This window comes from Saccoglossus kowalevskii, chromosome 9, assembly GCF_978046115.1.
Source record: "Saccoglossus kowalevskii chromosome 9, keSacKowa6.1, whole genome shotgun sequence".
Taxonomy (NCBI): Eukaryota; Metazoa; Hemichordata; class Enteropneusta; family Harrimaniidae; genus Saccoglossus; species Saccoglossus kowalevskii.
The window spans coordinates 17,322,264-17,342,341 of record NC_140649.1 but is presented as its reverse complement, the minus strand read 5'-3'; the positions used below and the strand labels follow the sequence as shown (position 1 = coordinate 17,342,341).

The following is a 20,078-nucleotide window of genomic DNA, read 5'->3' as shown; positions in this document are numbered from 1 at the left end:
TCTTTCAGTATTGCACAGGGGTGGATGGGTGTCCAGTCTGCAGGAATGACCTTTTTGATTAAAATGATTATTTTTTGATTGACAAAGATGAGTGAATGGCCAAAATTGATCACATGGCCAGCTTGAAATTGGTTACGAGTGCCTATAATTGCCAATAATGCAAGTCCACGAATAACAGCACCAATAATCGAGAGAAGTGTCACTGACCAGGAAAACAAAGTAATCTGATGCTGTTGAGATAGAGGGCCGACTTTATTGCAAAAGAAGATTATATCCATAAATATACTCATAATGATCACAATTTGATCAAATGACTGTTTAATAAATACTTCCATTAGAAGAAAAACATTCAAATTCACTTGCTTACTTTATCTTGTATGGCTAGTGAGATTCCTGTAACAACCAGGTTGGTGCTTTATATATTGCAATAGTTGTTTGAAGGATACAATAATACGTTGTCTTACCTTGAAGTGCATTTAGAAACACGCATACACAAATAATTAAAGCGGGATGGTCGTCACCTGCGCTTGCTTGGGAATTGAGTCCCAAGTGACTATAACAGCACATGCTAAAAAAATGCAAAGGCTCATGGGTAGACACTTGTTGGTAAACAATGACATGCTATGGCCATCTGATGCATCCGCAGATGACGACTCCCCCGCTTTAAAGTATCATATACTAGATCAATAAAATTTTGACCATAAACACCCTTTTGATGCTTATGTGCATATACTACATCTTAGAATAAATACGGTAATCACAAACAGTACGCCATACTATGCATAATTAACATTGTGGCTCAATTTCTATTTGTCTCTGGGTTGACTTTCTGATATGTTATTTTCACTTTCATACTACAAGCGTGTTATACGTTACGCCACAGAAAGATTACGTGAATACTGTCATCACCCCATAATTAAATACATTATTCAGACGTAAAATTGATCACATGACAATTACTAGATCAGCAGTAGTAAACAACAAAATGTATCGGCCCTTTTATGTTTATCAGTACAATTGACTGAAGAAATGTAATATTTAATTCTATTCTATTCTACTCTATTCTATTGTTCTATTCTACTCTGTTCTATTCTACTCTGTTCTATCCTATAGATGTGATGTGATGGGATGTAATGTAAGTATATATTAATACATGTATGTAAGTAACTGACAAGGTTTTGAGAAACAATAATTCTTACTAAAAACTCATCTTTGGAAAGTTTGCATGTAAAATGAGATTTAGGTAAAAGCTCGTGATCAGATTAAATAGTCAACCATTATACCTGTCAATGAAGTTATATTAAAGTAAAGTTATACATTCCCACAATGCAACATCCTAACAAACTAGATGAAAATATTGATTCACTTTCATCTGGCATTAATAGATGTGTACTAAACTTTTATCAAGTCTAAAATTATTTTATGTCAGAGTCGAGTTTTATATATATATCGATAGTACATGTACAAACTTGTTTGCCTGCACATGCATGCTCAGATGATCCACGTAAGCTTTATATGTGTGATATGAGCAAGGAATCTAGAAATTCAAGATCATTGTATAACCAGGTTTTACTCATAAACCGAGATATCACTGATATTAAGTGACATAATTAAAAAATTATACAGATTTACAGTTCATCTTTTAGTTGTGGTAAATCATATTTCTTAGTTGGAACTTCTTTACCGGCCACTGTTATTCGATGTAGAACTCGTAAGCCCACTTCACTCCGGGATGTTTGGCTAGATGGTGCAGCTTCATGCCCAACAGCAAGATTGTCTGATATAATAAAATCTCCAACATTCCACTGTAATATACAATATTTTAATATTGAGGTGATATTCCAGTTCAGAATCAGATATTTAGTATGTACAGATTATTATTCTCATACAAGCAACTACACAAATAGAACTATTACAAAACAGTGATTTCTGTTTCAGAACGTATTGTTTAACAAACTAAAAATTGGTTTATCTTTGTATCTATACATGTTCCAGAGATGTCTGATGGCAAAATGTGGCAAATTGACAATGAAAGATTGCTAAATACTAGAATGTGATCAAAGCTCATCTATTGGTCTGGCATTGTTCTGACCTGGGATTAGTCTGACTTGGAATTGGTCTGACCTGGCATTGGTGTGACCTGGCATTGGTGTGACCTGGCATTGGTCTGACTGGAATTGGTCTGACCTGGCATTAATGGTCTGACCTGGTATTAATGGTCTGACCTGGCATTGGTCTGACCTGGAATTGGTCTGACCTGGAATTGGTCTGACCTGGCATTGGTCTGACCTGGTATTGGTCTGACCTGGCATTGGTCTGACCTGGCATTGGTGTGACCTGGCATTGGTCTGACCTGGTATTGGTCTGACCTGGCATTGGTCTGACCTGGCATTGGTCTGACCTGGTATTGGTCTGACCTGGCATTGGTGTGACCTGGCATTGGTGTGACCTGGCATTGGTCTGACCTGGCATTGGTCTGACCTGGCATTGGTCTGACCTGGCATTGGTCAGACCTGACCAACAATCAACAAATTACCTTATGTGAATACTGGATAGCTTTATTGTCTTTTATAAATTCATGATTGATTTCTTTAAGAAGTTGATTTGTTTCTCGCCACTCAGTCATTCTTTCCTGCTTTGTTCCTTTATCCCAAATGAAAGCATCAGTCATGCCCATATGTACAATTAATACCTAAAAATAATAACAGAAAACATTCGTACATTTATGAAATTCACTGTAAGTAGCATGAGTGGAAGTTAAACATTTTTAAAAATCTGATAATTATTAAGCTATTTATTTCGAACTTGGCATATCATTAAGTTATGTACCAACAAATCCATTCATGCATCCCTGGATCCGATTCTGAAATGGTAAAAATGCTTGATTTTTTGTGAATTTTCAGCACCAGTCATCAATCTTGAATCGGTTGTAAAGTGAATGTTGCATACATTTATACACATGTCTAACTTTCTAATGTGGGCTGAAATGAATTATTTTCCGATTTTGCTCAAACAGGAAGTAAAAATTACCTTTTTACCACTCTCTGGATGTGAATATATCAACGGATGTACCACGCCAGCACGTCTATCACTGACCATCCACAACCTCTCCCATCGGTTTCTCTGCTCTTCTGATAATCCTGTTACAATGTCATTTAAAGGAGCAAAAACTGCACACAAAAAAACAAAAACAAAAAACAATGAACCACAGTGATATTATTGAAACCTTGCCATCATTATTACCGTACAGCATAAAATTAACATGAGAATTAATATATACTCAAATAGGAAGCAAAGCACAGAAAAAAGAATACACAGAATACCGGTATACAGGATATACAGAATACACAACATGAAAAGTACTATACACTAAAACCGTGTTATAACGAACTCTTGGGGAACATACAATTCTCGCGTTTCACAATACACTGCGCCACCTACCGGGCTGTAGAGAGAGGCATATGATACGCAAAGCATCATGGGAAATTGTCGACATCTTTATTCTGAAGTTTTACCGCGCGTATTTGATTTCGTCAATTTGTTTTTCATATAATAATTCAGTTTATTGCCATGGTCTTCCTTTGCGAATCCTCGGAATGCTATTCACATACATCGAAGCTTCGAAACCTTGACAAATATCCTTGGATGAAGGGTATTAGGTGGGTAAAATGGCCGCAAGAAAAAACCGCAATTGCAAGGTGGAAACATTTGATTAGACGTGGCGGAAAAAGTAAAGATGAAAACATAGTGGACATTCTGAATATTTCTAGACGGTCGAGACTTTGTTCCCGACATTTTGATGAAGATGAGATCGATATGTGGGGAAATGCGTCCGGTGACCCCAAATACTTTGCATGGAACAACTGGGGGAAACCTGTAAATCAAAGGCCGTTGAATAAACATCAAGCTGCTAGGCAACCACGGCCATCAATTTTACAGGTGTGTGAGAACGTCCCAAATGAATTGGTACCGACTGTTGGCAAAGAGTTGGAGGTTGCAATAAAGCAGAAACCTGGTATTGGACGTAAGTTGTATTTTTTTGTTGACTTTAAACGTACATGTCGTTCGATGCCCGTAAATCAAATTAGTTGATGTATAGTTAGTTTGGCTAATGTCGAGTATGTGTATATGATATGATACGTGGTCCCCAAACACTGAATCCCAGAGCGTTTTCGTTATATTCTAAAGGATTGCGTTTTTTACGATCAACTAATTTCACACAGAAATATGGTAGCTGCTTGTGATCAGGCAGTATTCGTATTTATAATTGTGCATCCAAACGTTTGTGACTGTACATTTGAAGTGAACAATTTACTGAATATCAAACTGTCTTCATTATTTTTATATAGGTTTGCAGCTTAATGTTTGTCCATTTGTTGAGACACCACAACCACTGGATCATGATTACCTCCATACTGCATCTCCTATTTTGGTTAACATAAGTACACAAACCACAATGACCATGGATGACATAAATGTTCTAGAAAGTACAGCTAAACCACCATCTTCAAAAAAACCAGGACAAGGTGTAGTCAACTGTGCAACTGAGACTGATGAGAGAGTAAATTTCTATACAGGATTGCACTCAAAGTCTATTCTTCAGGGTGAGACATTCACAATATCAAATTCATTCATATTAAAACATTTTGTAAACATTTTTTTTTCAAAATTGTTATTGTTGTAATTTTGTATATGTGTTATTGCTTGTGTTGCTATACTACTGGTTTATTATTTTTGTACAGTTTTAATATATAGTTTCTGTGGTGACAATACATAGTTTAAGGTAATGTTTTCAGTACTGCATTGTTTATTTTGTTCATATGCTATATTTTTATTTGTTTTTATTTTTGTTGTAGGTGTTTATGACTCAATTAGTGGGGGTGTTGATCAACTAAAGTACTGGAGAGGTGCAGAGAGTACTGCTCATCATCATAACAGTGGGCGACAAAGACCAGGAAGGCAACATCAGTTGCCGCATTATTACCAATTTCTTATGTGCTTAATTAGACTACGTCTAAATTTACCACTTCTCCTCCTAGCGGATTTGTTCGATGTAAGCTGCTCAACTGTATCAAGAATAACAATCACATGGATCTCCTACATGTACCAGACTTTAGTGCCAGCATTACTTGTCTGGCCATCACAAGCAAATATTCAAGGATGGATGCCACTGGACTTTAAAAAGTCGTTCCCCAATACCCGTGTTGTAATTGACTGTTCTGAATTTTTTATTGATCGGCCAAAGAACAAAGATGAACAATATAAAACTTACTCACAATATAAAAGTCACAATACATACAAAGTTTTGTTTGGGGTTTCACCTTTTGGTGCATTCACATTTGTAAGTGACCTGTGGTCAGGAAATGTTTCTGACAAGTATCTTACAGAACAAAGTGGACTGATAGAAAAGCTGGATGATGGAGATGCTGTGATGGCTGATAGAGGCTTCCATATAGAAGATTTACTTTTAAAAAAAAATGCTGCTCTCATTGCTCCTCCATTCACCAGAAAATGGCTTAATGGGAAGGGTAAAAGACTTAATGTTAATGAAATTAGACGAACAAGAAAAATAGCACGCCTAAGGATTCATGTCGAAAGAGCAATCCAACGTGTTAAATGTTGGAGGATCTTGAAACACCAAATTCCATCTTCTTTACAGGATTGTGCATCAATGATTGTTAAACTTGTTGCATCATTCTGCAATCTCAAAGGACCCTTATTTTATTCTAAAAACGAACAAGCATTGAAAATGTCTAAAGTTGTACCCAAAAAGGCAGTTAAGCGTAAATACAGTTGCTGATGCTTGAATGCAAATGTATATCTTTACAACACGTATGCAAATGTACCATTACAGAAAAAAAAAGTCTTCTTCACTTGTACTAAATATGTATTTCAGTAATGATTTTCTAGTCCAGTTTTTATTATTATCTGGATTTCTGATTAGTTTTTTGTTCTTTCATATTGTTTGACTGAATTCAGACTTATCAATTTTTTTTTCTGCCATGGTCCAATCTGATTAAAATTGCATGTTTTTCCTGTGTGGGAGTCATTGTATTGTCACACATATTGATCCTAGATTGTGATTGGTTAGCAATCACGTAATTCAGATGATGTGAATATGTTCACACGATTTATGACCATGGATGATGCACCGTTAACAAATTAGTTGTTACTGTTACCATACTTTTAAATGCCAATTTTTAGATTAAATTATCATACTAAATAGGTAAACGACACTAGTTTTTATAGTTGGTAAATGTGTACATAATTTTAGCAGCAGGCAAGCTAAATGTTGAAATAAGTTTTCTTTTTTTTATAATTTGAATGCCAAACTTACAACGTAGGATTTCATACCATTGGCTGTACGTGTTGTATCATTCTGGAGTATGTGACCAGCCAGTCAAGGTAGCAGGTACATGGGTAGCACACCAAGAGATACATACTAAATCCTATAAAATATATTTTTTTTAAAAGAAACGTACAGATTTTCATTGTGATTTTTTTGTAACAATTTATTCATGTCAGTAAACATACATTATTCATCTGTCATCTTACTTGCATTGAATAAAAACATAAAAATAAATATTGAGTGTTAAGTGTTTTTTAATGTATGGTATTGTTCATACCAAAGTATAGTGTAAGTGTGTGAAAATAAAGGTAATCATACAAGTTGGAGTAGGTTTACAACATGTATCAACTAAAAGTTTGACTAACAATATGGATAGGTAGGTAGATCCACACACAAAATAGTTTTGTACTGTTTGCTCCTCCCACATGAAATCTTGATAATAATTTACAAACCTTTTGATCAAAAAGCAGTATCTGATACTATCTGTATAATTCATAATTATGGTGAAATGTACAGAAAATTTTGGAAAATGTGTAAAAATTTGCACTGAATTTTAAGCGGGAATAATATATGGCGGTCAAAGTGTTTTCATAGCAATGGCAGTACAGCAGTATTAAAAACAAGTTCTGCTTTACTCTGTAACAGTTCCCATCTGTCCACATCAAAGTATACAGGTATTTTTTGTATTCCTTTACGTGTGTACACAACTAAATCACAAGATGCTATACCTGTCACACCTAACTGGAATTGTATCTGGCTGTACCATGGGGAAGTCTGCTTTAAATGCAAAGTTTCATCAACTAGTTCTAAATGATATTTGGGATCGATGCAAGGTATTTTCTCAACAGCAATATTTTTGTGCTTAAAAGAACATTTAATTTCAATTAGTTTTGGTTCATGGCATGAACAATTAACAGTGCCATCAGGTGATGCTCCCATAAATGGTTTATTTTTCATTACTATTAGTCCACACTCATTAACTTCAAATTTGTTGTGTTTCTTAACCTCACTAATTGAGTATAATTGCCTTGCAACCGGCTCATTTTCTTTACCAAAAGTTACAGCACTGTTTTCAATAGGTTTTGCAGTTCCCAAAATCTTACTGACTAATGTTTCACACTTGTGAACATCTCTCACTGATCTCACCAAGTCAGCAATGCTTGCTGTTATACGTCCCTTTCTGGCTTCATACCATGCAGGATCACATTGAAGAAGGTTTTTTAGAATTTCTACATGCTGCTCTGTTGTATTTTGGGTTAAGTAATCTAAAAACATCATGTTACTTCCTGAAGATCTGTAAGTTGTATAAATCTCTTGCATCGTCGGCACATTAGTCACAGGCAATAGTTGTGGATCTTTCACTAACTTCAGAAATAATGCACCAGGATGAGATTCTTCACATACCTGGAAAAAATGTAGTCATATTTACTATCCATATTTGAGTGAATAAGGGGGAGGGGACTTGTTTTCTTTTCCCTTTTGTTTTATTGCCTAAAATAAAGTGGTGGGTAAAGAGTTGTCTAACAATATGACAGAAAAGGAAATTGTACTTATCTATATACAAACAAAGTTTCTTATGTTATGATGGGGCACTGGTAAATATATATTTTTGGCAATCTGTTTTCAGAGTATACAGCGGAGCTATATCAGCCGACAGGCTGTTAGTTTATAAAATATGTTGCCACCATGTTGGGAAGAAAGTAAAATTTACAATATGTACATCCAATTTCCTCAAGTGCCCCTCCCCATTTTTAAAATGGTTACCCCTTAAGAAAATCAGCACCTCACCCTTTTTAAATGCTCTTGAATCCTGAGAATGTCTGTATTGTTCACTGTTCTCAGTGGTCTGTAGTTCTTAGGTTGGGGACCAGGTTTCCTTGGTGTTGTTTTATCTCTGCGATAATCTAGGTCTTCCACCTTAACTGGTATGGATGTTTTGCGGGGCTTAGTCCACACACAAGTCTCATCGGTACTTACTGCAGTTCCCCTGTCAGTCTGCCTGTCTACGTATTCAGCTACTGCAAATAGTAGAGCAGCTGTGTGCTTGCAGGAACCATCATCACTAATAGAAAAATAAATATAAAGTATTTTAATGGAGGAAACCAATAAACAAATATTTCACCATATAACCATAATTTATTTTAGTTTGTATAGTTAAAAACTGGGGACTAGAGAAAATGGATGGCATGCACTATACTTGTTCTAAGATGTGGGAAGGAGTGATTAAAACTTTAAAGCATTCTTTAATACTAAAATATACTGTTATTTACAACTTTATATTTACATGCTAATTTTTGTAAACAATGTAGATCTTTTCAAATTAATTATGTTTGCCTCAGTACATTAATATTAACAAAACACTACATGTAGCTTCTTAAAGATATGAATGTTTGAACTACATAGTACATGTAAGATAATTATAACAATTACTGGTTTGGTAACACTTACGCTGCAACACAGCCACAACCGGCGGACATAACTTCAGCATCTGATGAAAGAAGTAGCCATGTTGCGTACCGCTGAGCAGTTTGGCGTTGTTCCGGTTTCACCTCAGCTTTGACATAGACGTGATCTATGTGCCCAGACACCTTTCCTAAAAGAACGTCCTCTACATGGTTATCCTTAAACATAAGATACCCATCGTCATGTTTATATTTTGTCAGTCGTTCCGGTGTCCACTCGCAGTTTCTTATTAAATACGCAAACACGTCACCAAGCGCAACTTTCGGGAGACAATGAAGTGTTCGTGTCCACACCACTTGTTTACCATTCAGGTCAACAGCAACAGTCCCGTCAGCATTTAACACCCGCCGGCGTTTCCTCTCTGATTCATCATGATCACAGTCTTCAATAACATCGTATATACCGCTTGCTTTTTGTGCCAATTCAACCAACTCATTTTTCTTCTTCCCAGCACATGGTATACGACGATCAGTTAAATATTTTTTTAAATCGGGGACTCGCAGACGACTAAAGTCACAGAAGACCGCCATGCAAATAAGCCTCTCAACGTTCAACGTTCTCCGCTGGTGGCGCCATTATTGCGATGTCGACACCGGAAGTGAGAAATGCGTCTTTCCAGGTTATCCGCCGAGGGCGCACTTTATTGTGAAACGCGAGAATTAGTTTGTTATAGTGAAGTGTTCACTATAATGAAGCATGTAATACTGTGGAATACTTTATTTTCGCTGGAATTAATTTTCGCTGAAAAGGCTTTTTGGGCGCTTTGTGTGGAATTTATTTTCACTGATTTTTGATGAGTTCAATATGAAATATAGGAAAAAAAATATATTCGCTGGATTTTATTTTCATGGAAACATCCCTTCAGCGAAAATAGCGAAAATAAATTCCAAGCGAAAATAAAGTATTCTACAGTACCTTATCTTTGCTTGTTATGACCAGGAGACGTGCAATGTGTTCATTACATCAAGAAATTTGTTATAAAGGTGTTCATTATATCAAGGTTACAATGTACTAAATGAATATACTAAACATGTACTATCAACACAACAAACCCATTCTCTTTAATTTTATAAATATTTATAAATTTCATAATTCTAACTAAACTATACTTTCATTGATTGGTTGTTGGGTTCAACTACCATTGAAATTAATAAATATTCATAAAAATGAAAGGAATTGATTTGTTGTGTCTATATTAATGCATGTTGTGATTCAAGTCGATGTCTGTATGCACTAACATATCGCCGATACCAACATCATCCACCAGGCATCATCAAAAATTGATTCTTAATAACCAAACAAATTCCATAATCTGAAAAATTTCAACCTATGATGGAACTCAAGCAGAATGGGGTGGTCATACCATATTACTGTCAAAGTTGAATGACCATATTCACACAATAGGGATAAATCCTTAATATTGTAGACGAGATTGAGTATAACTTCAACAGCGCCCCCATAGGCCACATTGTAACCGCGATTAGCACCTTCTCACAGACACACAAATTGTATACAACAATACTCTTTGTGGAAGCTATCTGAACGCAATATCTAAATGCCGAATCGAATCGGTGTCCCACCAAACGTAATATACGTCCATATACCAAACATCACAAGATTTACTTTCAGGATTCAGATTCCCTAGTTTATATGAACTAAATTCGCTGACCCTTGACCTAACACACGTAATCACACACAGATACAAATCATTGCTAAACCGAGAACATGCTCTCGGCACAACAAAACCATTCATTTTATCTTAATACAGATATCAATTTCAGTTGAATCCAACCAGCCAGTTAATGGGTGCAGTAAGGAGGGCCAATTTAAACCACTCGTTTGGTCTATGAAATTTATAAATATTTATACAGATCACAGTCTTGAGGGTCGACTGTGTACAGATGAAGGGAACAGGTTTGTTGTGCCGGGAGAACTATCTATACCTCCGGACCGAAAAATGATTATTATATAAAAAAAATACTGGCCAACTATCTACTTACCAGTGTCTCCATTGGTGGGTACGTGAACCATGTGGTAAACCGAATAACTGTATGGTTTGGGAAAGAACGTTCCGTCAATATGCCACCCAGTACGACCAACATTGGTACATCCCTCGGACTCATCATTCGAAACACGAAATATATCTTGTGATGGTGACTTTGGATGTTTATAAAACGCCGACGATTCCAATTCTCCAAACCATCGGCTGATTTGCACGTGTCTCTCTGGTGAAATGTCATGTTGATCTTTGAAAACCAAAATCCGGTGTTCGGTAACGTCTTTTTTTATCTGCGCAATAACTTCATCTGAAACATGTTTTCCTAGATCGATGCCGCGGACCTCGCAGCCCAATTTTATAGGCGTTAGTTTATAATATCCGTGCGCCATCACTGCGGACGTAGTCCTGAAAACGCTGAAGCAACTGACGAAGGTCAGCTTTAGGGACAGTTGACGGAGAAAACCCGGAAGTCGAGCCATTTGAAAAACATGCTGACGCGCACGTAGACCTTAGATGACCTCTCTGCGCTTGTTCTAAATCAGGTGACAATGTGTGTTTGCAAATTAGGTCAATAGTCTCGCGGTCGATTATTCCCGCTCTATTAGTATTTTATAGTAAAAATTTACCTCGCAGCAAATCATCGACTTTCATGATATATATTTATTTGACGTTACAATGACAAGAATTTATGCAGCAGTATAGACACTAAAAACTACAGTTTCTATTTTCAAAATATAATTGTAGCCTTCACGATGTTGGATTTGCTGAGTCATGAAATAACTATCGTCAATGTGACGGAAGACAGCCATTAGGGGATGGGAGCAAAATATACGAACTGTTTAGCATTCATACTGATACAAATTATTTTAATATTGACCTTGAAACGTCTGTGGTAGTAAAAAGCTACAAATGTTAAACCCCTGTCACAAATACATTTATACTAGGTAGCATTTTACTGTTATTCAAAGTACTAAATAGTCACAGTTGATTATTGTGAAAATTACAACCAATTTCACCATCCGAAATTTGAAATAATCACCAACATGCTACTGCATCTTTTCTTAAACACGTTTGACAAAATACGAAGAATTGTTCATAACATTGCTGTGAGATAACAGATAAAGAGCTTGTTGATGGTTTTGATATGTAATTCGAAATAAGAAAAATGCCCAGGTAAATGACAAATAAAACAAAACATTAATTTAGTGGCATGTTTTTTTTTCTCTTTTTGATCTTGAAATAAATAAACTGAAACTTTACATTCCAAGAAAAGCAATTCAATTGATTAGGAGTTGAAACAAAAAATCGCTTTTGGTTTAGCAGTTTTCGGGGAAATTGCAAGTAACGTAACCGTCATAACGAATAGAGTACATACATTTCTTAAGATTCAAAGATACGTGCTTTTTTTGGACTGTGATAAAAACGAAACGAAACGAAACAAAACGAAACGGAGTGACACGCATAAATTAAACTGTAATCAGAGAAAATGGGTTTTATACGCAAATATTGGCCGAAAATAATAATGTTTTAATTAGTAAATGGCTCGTTTTGCAAAAATCTGTACAACACGCACAATATTCACAATTGTAGGACGAAACTTGATCAGTATATTTACCTTTCAGTCGTGTATATAACTACATAAAACATTTGCCGAAAACAATGGGATTCTAATTAGTAAACGGTTCTTTTCGCTAATTACAGATAATCAGAAAACTGTAAATATTGTGATTGACGTGACGAAGCATGTATTGTAAATTGCAAATGACCCCACTGTGATGATGCATTCGTTGTGGAATATGGAAAAAGGGCCCGGGGCATGCGCACTGCATGACGTAGACATATTCATGAATATTATTCAGGTGAAATTATTAATAGAGGGGGGGGCAAGGGTTATTTTCGTTCAACAAAATTGCAATATTTTTTTTGTTCGTACAACGTAAATTGAAAAAATAAATTCCGTAATTCTGTAATCACAGGCTAGACGTACAACGTAATCAATCAAATATTTGTTCGTACACTGTAAAAATGTGTCATTTTTCTCGGTACGTACAAGAATTTACATCCAAATAAAAAAAAAGTCGTAAAGAATAGTCCAGGGGAATTACATTTTCGAAACTGTAAAACGACTAGATGACACAATTCACTGCAAAAATCAATTTTCACTGTAAACTGTAAAAACGTCTTCTTTTCCTTGTAAATTGTAAAAAGCCCCTTTTTATTTCCCGTAAAACTGTATCAGCTACCCCCCTTGCTCCCTCTCTTAATAGAAAGCATTTAGTATGAAACGCCGGAATCACGTATATTCGATCTTCACCCCCACTCTGTATATTGTGGTTATTTGAAGACTGTAAACGCTTTCTATCATACTAAACTGGTCACCAAATTTAACAACTGCTTTTTCGTTTTACAATGAAATCTAAATGGCTCCGCCAAGCCGAAATAGGTCTCGAATACATACAGCGCCACCAGTGGCTGTTCCCGGCTTCATGCGTCAAGATGACAGACAGTGACCGCGTGGTGGCGCCATTTAATAAACAAATTGATGTACTAGCATCAAAAGCAATTATGCAATCAAATAACACCTGGTCATCAATGGTAGTATGGTTTTACAATACTAAGAAAAAAATGCATTTCACACTATTTGTGTATCAGGGTTTATATATATATATATTTATTCAGCTTCAAACAAAGTATGTACACACGAAACAGAGTGCCTTACTGATATTTTTCAAAAAAGTGCTTGATGATGCTGATTTTGGTGAACTCTACTGATATTAAATTTGCCAGTAATAGAGACAAGGTGTAAAATATTAAATTATGACCAACAAAGTAACATCTAAGTGTCTGTTAATAGAATCAGTCAAATTAGAGACTTTCTCGATGTAACAGAAAATATACTGATACAGATCAATATTGTAGGAATATGTATACAAGTCAATTTTACCAGGAAGATGTCTCCAAACACATGCGAGTCCAGATTTAAGTAATTTTATTCATTTTGCTGACACTGATTGACTACATGAATTCTGATGATAATTGGTCCACAGCGGCCATATTTGCCCACTCACATTAAAGCATCCTTTAATGCATACAGTTTAAAAATTGATGTATATTTTGAAATGGCTTTGAAATAATACATAATATTTATATTAAGAATTCAGAAATGAGGGTACGCAACTGGTGTGATATGAATATGAAAATATAAAGTCATGAGAATTGTTCAGAAAATCGCAAGCTTACATTTCTAGAAATATTATGTAGATGAGTAATGTGAATGTTTGTCTTGATCATTTTTTCTAGTGCCTTTGCATATTCGCAACGTATGTTTTACAAGCTTTTGGAATACGCTGATAATCTCATTCACTTCTGCTATCACAATCAAACCTTTCCATGTGTTCTCTATATTCTTCGATGCCATTGGTTGAAATAAGTTTGATTAATGCATGCAGGGAACTCGCGAGGTCATGTGATCTTTAATGCATACCACCGTACAAATGTATCAAATTTGCATATTCTTATCTCATACAATAATTTATTTTTCCAATATCAATACTAAGTCTACACATGTCAATACTGAGTCTATACACTGGCTGTATACATCCCCGCACGTTCAGACTGTTCTAACGCAGATAATATATTACTTTCAAACAGTTCACATCTGTAAAAAAAAAATAAGACAGTGCTTAAATTTCGAATTTAATTAAGTTTCCTGCATTATCATTATGACAACAGGTATTAAGAACTATTATTGTAGCAGTATGGCCACCAATATCTTAACAGCAGTGTTCAAAATATCAACTATGCAAAGAGTCTATATTTAAATTATGTCTATGGGTGTATAGAAGGTGGCAACCAGTTTCCAGTATGCAAATCACACTCCATGGTAGTGTATCTGGTTGAAGTGCTCCACGAAATGGCATGTTTGGTGATTAGAATGCATGGAAGTACTGTAAAATGACTAATTTTCACTGGGTTTAAATTTCGCTGATTTACCATTTCAGGCATATTTAGTGGGTTTGAAATTCACTGTTTTATCATTTAGATAATGTGTTTTATGCTAAATTTTACATATTCGCTGGGTTTTAATTTAGCACATTTTCCAGTCAGCGAAATAAGCAAAATTAAAACGCAGTGAATAATTAACCCTTTTACAGTACTTTATTTTATTTATGGCATACTACCATGAATACATACTTAGAATACAATTATAATTTTGGTTTACAGTTGAGCAAGATTTAAGCACATGGTTTCAAATCGACTTTTAATCACAGGTTTAATTCAAACCAAAATGTTGATCCAAATTTGACTAAACCCTAATATAACAATCGTATGCACAGTAAATGATGTGTGGGCCATTCAAATCACATTTCCCATGATGCACTGGTGCAATCCAAGGCAAATGCGTTTTCTCACCTAATTGGCATGTCCAATGAATAAAATGGATTCTTCAAAGCAAAATCAGAATAAATTTCATAAATCTTTTTTAGTAAACTTTCCACTCCGCCTTGTCTTGGATCTGTTAAAACTATAAATTTTATACCTAAAAAATAGGAATAAAAAAAACGTTGTGTAATAAGGAATTATTATTATTTTATTACGGCATATGGAAAGTGGCAAAATATTGGATATTTCACGTTAGTGAAGGTGAAAAACCCATCAACAATTAATTATGGGTGTGCTCCCATAGTTAATATATACAGCTATGCGCCGCTGTTTTGACCACACTTTTCTACCGATCTTTTTGAACCCCAATTTTAAGATTTTTGGCTATTTGAGAAAAATTTAGTTCATTTTTTGTCAAGAAACGCTAATTTTTGGTGCCATATGTTTCAACCTGCTGAGGTAGCATGGGCAATCATCATCAACCAAGCCGTAAAATGGAACATGAAGCCTGGCTACTCATCTGGTCAAGTTTAGCAAATCAGTTTCACAACACCCGTGATTTGTGTGCCAAACTCACTGGGAAAAGATTGAGTTTAAGCGCCATAAAATTAAAGCTATACAAGGATGGTCATCTTTGAGGCTGTGTTCTCAAGAAGAAACCAAAACTACAACCTTGACACATCGCAGCGCAGTTGCAATTTACAAGTCAACCCATCGAGTGAACTCTGGCGCATTGGGCTCAAGTTATCTGGTCGGACGAATCAAAGTTTATGGTGTTTCGTACCTATGAAAATTTGTTCGTACGTCAGGGAAAAAGGTGAAGAGTATGAGTTGGAGTGTGTTAAATCAACAATAAAATTCGGTGGTGGAAGCGTCATGGTGTGCGGGTGTTTTTTGGATACTGGCTTAGGATCGATATTTGGATATCCTACAAAACAAAATGATACCGTCGGCCCAAAGAATCATTGGACTAGATTTCTATTTCCAACAGTGTAATACCCCAGTTCATACAGCATTGGCAGTGAATAAATAAATTCACAAGACTGTGGATATCTTTTCGGCAACTTCAACGCTTTTGAATTGACCTGCACAGTCTCCAGATTTGAACCCTATTGAGAACCTTCGGGAGTTGATCGATTTAGAGGTGCATTCTCGACCAGTCGCTAACATCAAGGATTTATATGCGGTATAAAAGAAGGTTGGAGACTATTCCAGGTGAACATGTGTCGGAAACTCATCAACATGTATTATGAAAATTTCATATGAAAAACGTTCCCAAATAGCAGTACGGCCATATGTGCACAGCACCATCTTCTTAACAATAATTGCAAGATTAATTAAAATAAAAAAATATGACATAATATGTAATTACTGTAATCGCTGTATTAGTAGCGTATTTTAATGGAAGTGAACAATTTGAATTTATTTTACGCTGGGTCGTTAAAGATGCAATATGGATGAATAGTATTTTTGTTTGACACTGCTTATTGATAAATACATTGGACTTTGATGTATGATGAAATTAAAAGGTTTTTCTTTTATCACACATCTATATATTCACGAAGCAATGAAATTCTCAAATTTGCATATGCACTGGTTGTGTTGGTACATACAATAACAATCACCGAATATGAATTATTAGCGGTTTTGATTTTTATTCTTACGAATACTGTTGTGTATAATGCAACATTTTGAGTTGACGATAAATCATAATCCGATATGGTCTTTAGTATGGAGTATCGTACAACAATATTACAAAAATGTATGATTTCATCCATCTAGCATCAATAAAATATGAATTAATTTGACCATTGGCACACCTCTGTCATTTACGTAATGGCACATGCACTATTAATAGAGCAAATACAGTATACATATCCATGCTATTGCTATTTTCAATGGTACCAAAATATTGATTTTATTTGGCATAATAGAAAACATGGCTTACCAGTGAGTGTTTGAAAACAATGTAATTTAAATGTATCTACTTCCAACACTTCAATACCTGAAGACCTGACATCCGGTGATAGCTGGCAGCTAATTACAAATAATCTATAAATAAAAGAATATATGGTGATATAAAAATGAAAATCAGTGCCTTATTCTCAAAATATTAATTTTTTAAATCTAATTTGAACAGATATGTTACCCAAAAAGCTAAAAATCCACATACCCTAGTGGTGTTTCCACTCATTAACATTCTTGTTGAATTATTCACTTACAAAAAAGCTCTCCAATATTATAGGACAAATGAGACCAATTTTTCCAACAAACATAAGCCAAAATTTTACTGGCCTGTGATCATACATTGATTAATGATATACCCAACTTTGAAAAAGATTACTTGAGTTATTACGGTCACAAGAAATTGTTAACAACGACAACAACGACAGACATGGTTACCTCTACATCTCGGTTCCATCATTACAGGCAAGGTAATAAAAATGAGAGACAATACTATATATATTATTATATATGATGTATGGAGCTGAGGGGTTAATCATTGAAATCATGGTGGGGGCGGAAGAGAGTTATCAGAGCAATTTTCTGTACATTTTGATTGTTCTTGAATGTGCCATCATTCTCCTCTCAACACCTCTCTGTATCTAGCTTGCAAATTTACAAATCTTCTAACCTCCTCTAAGTTTTAAATGAATGACCCCCTAGGGTAGATACAATGTAAGTGAAATCTATGACTTACGAATGAAACATACTGGCCAACATGATTCGCTCATTTGAGGATAATTTAGGTCTTCCAAACTTGATGGCAATTGGATAATTTTCTGAATCAGCGATGACATCTAATACGTCACGGCCATCTTCTAATCCTCTACCAGTCACTGTCTCACCATTGATTGCCAGTAGTGTATGACCAACTAAAACACAAAATATATCATCAATATGCATGCTTTTATTACTAATGTTGGATCAAGAAATTGTTTTCCCCGTCTCACACATGGAAATTGAAGCTACATTGATGTGTAGAAAACCTGTCACTGACCTCTTTTACATTATGCAGACATTTATTTTCCATGTATCCACGAGTCAAAATCCGACCTCCACCCCTCACCCTCCGTCTTTTAAATGACCCACCCCATAAATCGGGTACACACATCAAATCTGTAAATGACATTTCGGGACGTCTATCGATCAGCTACGGGACATGCATTATGACTGTCAATCACGAATTTTGTTAGCTCCATGATTCGACTAACGCGGTGGTTAATGTTCCCAGTTCATTTAAATAATGGAGAAGCTCGTGACATGATTTATTTTCCGGGTATCCACAAAATGTTACATATTACCTTTGATGCCGTCACGTTGTCCAAAGGATACAACCACTCTTTCATCTACGATCTTAAGAACAAGTTCCAGAGGATAGCTGAAGGTTTTTTCTACTTCTGTTTTAGCTGATGTGTGGTCCATTTGATAAATTAATCCACCAGCTCTATTCACAACATAAACAGCGAAGATCGCCATTTTGAAAAAACGTTCAACAACTGATGGCGCTGTTCATGAAAATGAACAACATTATGCTTGACCATTATGCGTAGGTTCGCTTTTGGGGTCACTTTAGGTTCGCTGAACCATGGAGCTAAAATAAGTTTAGCTCCATGGCTGAACTGTGCGTCAGATCACGTGACCCTTGCGCGTAGAGGCGGGGACCAGCCAACACTTTAGATGGATTCGGCGACTGCTGACATATGAGAAAAAACGTACACATATATTGTCCCCGTGCATTTTATGTCGATTGACGGAGACGGGATATTAGTGATGAGACCAATTTGGCGAATTTTTGTTCACAAAATTATGTTTTTTTTTCTTTGAAACAGATTAAAGCGGGAGGGTCTTCACCTGCGCACGCCCGGGATTGGAGTCCCAAGCGACGATAACATCACACGCTAAGAACACAAAGGCTCATGGGCAGACACTTGTTTGTAAACAATGACACGCTATGGCCATTTGACGCATGCGCAGGTGACGACTCCCCCGCTTTAAAGGTTGAAATCAAGGGAGTTTACACATAAATTGACTTCTTGTTTGCACTTTCTTTAATATACCATAAACTATGTTGTAAAGAACTCAATGACTTTCAAATATAAATATTAGCAGCCGACTCGTCTGGGCATTTTCATTTAATTCTGATATATGTTTCACCGGACCCATATCTGATCCTGTGTGCAAAACGATATTTCAACATGTAAGCTTTTCCTTGGTGAATATGTCCCACCATTTAGCTACCAACACGAAGAATACACATGTGAATGTGTGTATATTTTACTGTGAAAATATGATAGCCATCAATTTGGGATTTTAAGCATTCTTGCGACCCCAAAAGTACAGATAAACCCATTTGTGGTTTTCTGTGCTTGTTTTTTATCTGTTTTTGCTGTCACTATTTTGTTGTTGTTGTTGTTGTTGTTTTTTGTGTAAAATAAATAAATGTATTATAATGTTTGTTCGCCATCCGTTAATAAAAGCTACGCACTGGGACAGCCAGAAATAGAATAACAGAATTGACACAGGGGTAATTTATTCAATATACTAGAGTATATTCAAAAACGGATGTCAATGTCTTGTTCTGACAAACCCGTTCAATGGGTCAAACCAAGGACATCTCGCCATTAGGCTGGCACGGTAGAAGAAGTGTTTCCTTCATTTAGTTGTAAATTAAATTACATGTGAGGGCGATGTTCCTGCACACATTTCGTTTATCTATCAACTGTAACTGTTGATTGCCTGCCTGCCAAATTGGATAAATGTTGCATGGGGAATTATAAATATTCTATATACTAGTATTCGCTCAAATATTAACGTGCAATTTACTATTAATTAATTAATTCATAAACGGTGGTCAATGTCTTGCTCTGACATTTAACGGGT

General features: G+C 35.7%; 4 protein-coding genes across 4 annotated transcripts; 1 reads left to right on the top strand and 3 right to left on the bottom strand.

Moving 5' to 3' along the window:
* Positions 1 to 233: 233 nt before the first annotated feature.
* LOC100373488 (uncharacterized) lies at positions 234 to 11,352 on the bottom strand. Its single transcript, XM_002740134.4, has 4 exons — positions 10,813 to 11,352; positions 3,031 to 3,170; positions 2,537 to 2,692; positions 234 to 1,805 (listed from the first exon to the last, which is right to left on the bottom strand). The coding sequence occupies exons 1-4, from the start codon at positions 11,288 to 11,290 to the stop codon at positions 1,629 to 1,631; spliced, it is 951 nt and encodes a 316-aa protein (XP_002740180.2). The 5' UTR covers positions 11,291 to 11,352; the 3' UTR covers positions 234 to 1,628.
* On the top strand, positions 3,434 to 6,583 carry LOC146738922 (uncharacterized). The gene is made up of 3 exons (XM_085503232.1): positions 3,434 to 4,015; positions 4,350 to 4,604; positions 4,857 to 6,583. Exons 1-3 carry the CDS (start codon positions 3,571 to 3,573, stop codon positions 5,798 to 5,800), a joined length of 1,644 nt encoding a protein of 547 aa, XP_085359358.1. The 5' UTR covers positions 3,434 to 3,570; the 3' UTR covers positions 5,801 to 6,583.
* LOC146738921 (uncharacterized) lies at positions 6,573 to 9,460 on the bottom strand. The gene is made up of 3 exons (XM_085503231.1): positions 8,798 to 9,460; positions 8,138 to 8,411; positions 6,573 to 7,753 (listed from the first exon to the last, which is right to left on the bottom strand). The coding sequence occupies exons 1-3, from the start codon at positions 9,340 to 9,342 to the stop codon at positions 6,938 to 6,940; spliced, it is 1,635 nt and encodes a 544-aa protein (XP_085359357.1). The 5' UTR covers positions 9,343 to 9,460; the 3' UTR covers positions 6,573 to 6,937.
* A 2,971-nt stretch (positions 11,353 to 14,323) lies between the features above and the next one.
* On the bottom strand, positions 14,324 to 18,687 carry LOC100371227 (trafficking protein particle complex subunit 4-like). Its single transcript, XM_002740120.3, has 5 exons — positions 18,500 to 18,687; positions 17,896 to 18,070; positions 17,143 to 17,246; positions 15,225 to 15,351; positions 14,324 to 14,469 (listed from the first exon to the last, which is right to left on the bottom strand). Exons 1-5 carry the CDS (start codon positions 18,672 to 18,674, stop codon positions 14,391 to 14,393), a joined length of 660 nt encoding a protein of 219 aa, XP_002740166.1. The 5' UTR covers positions 18,675 to 18,687; the 3' UTR covers positions 14,324 to 14,390.
* Positions 18,688 to 20,078: the final 1,391 nt, after the last annotated feature.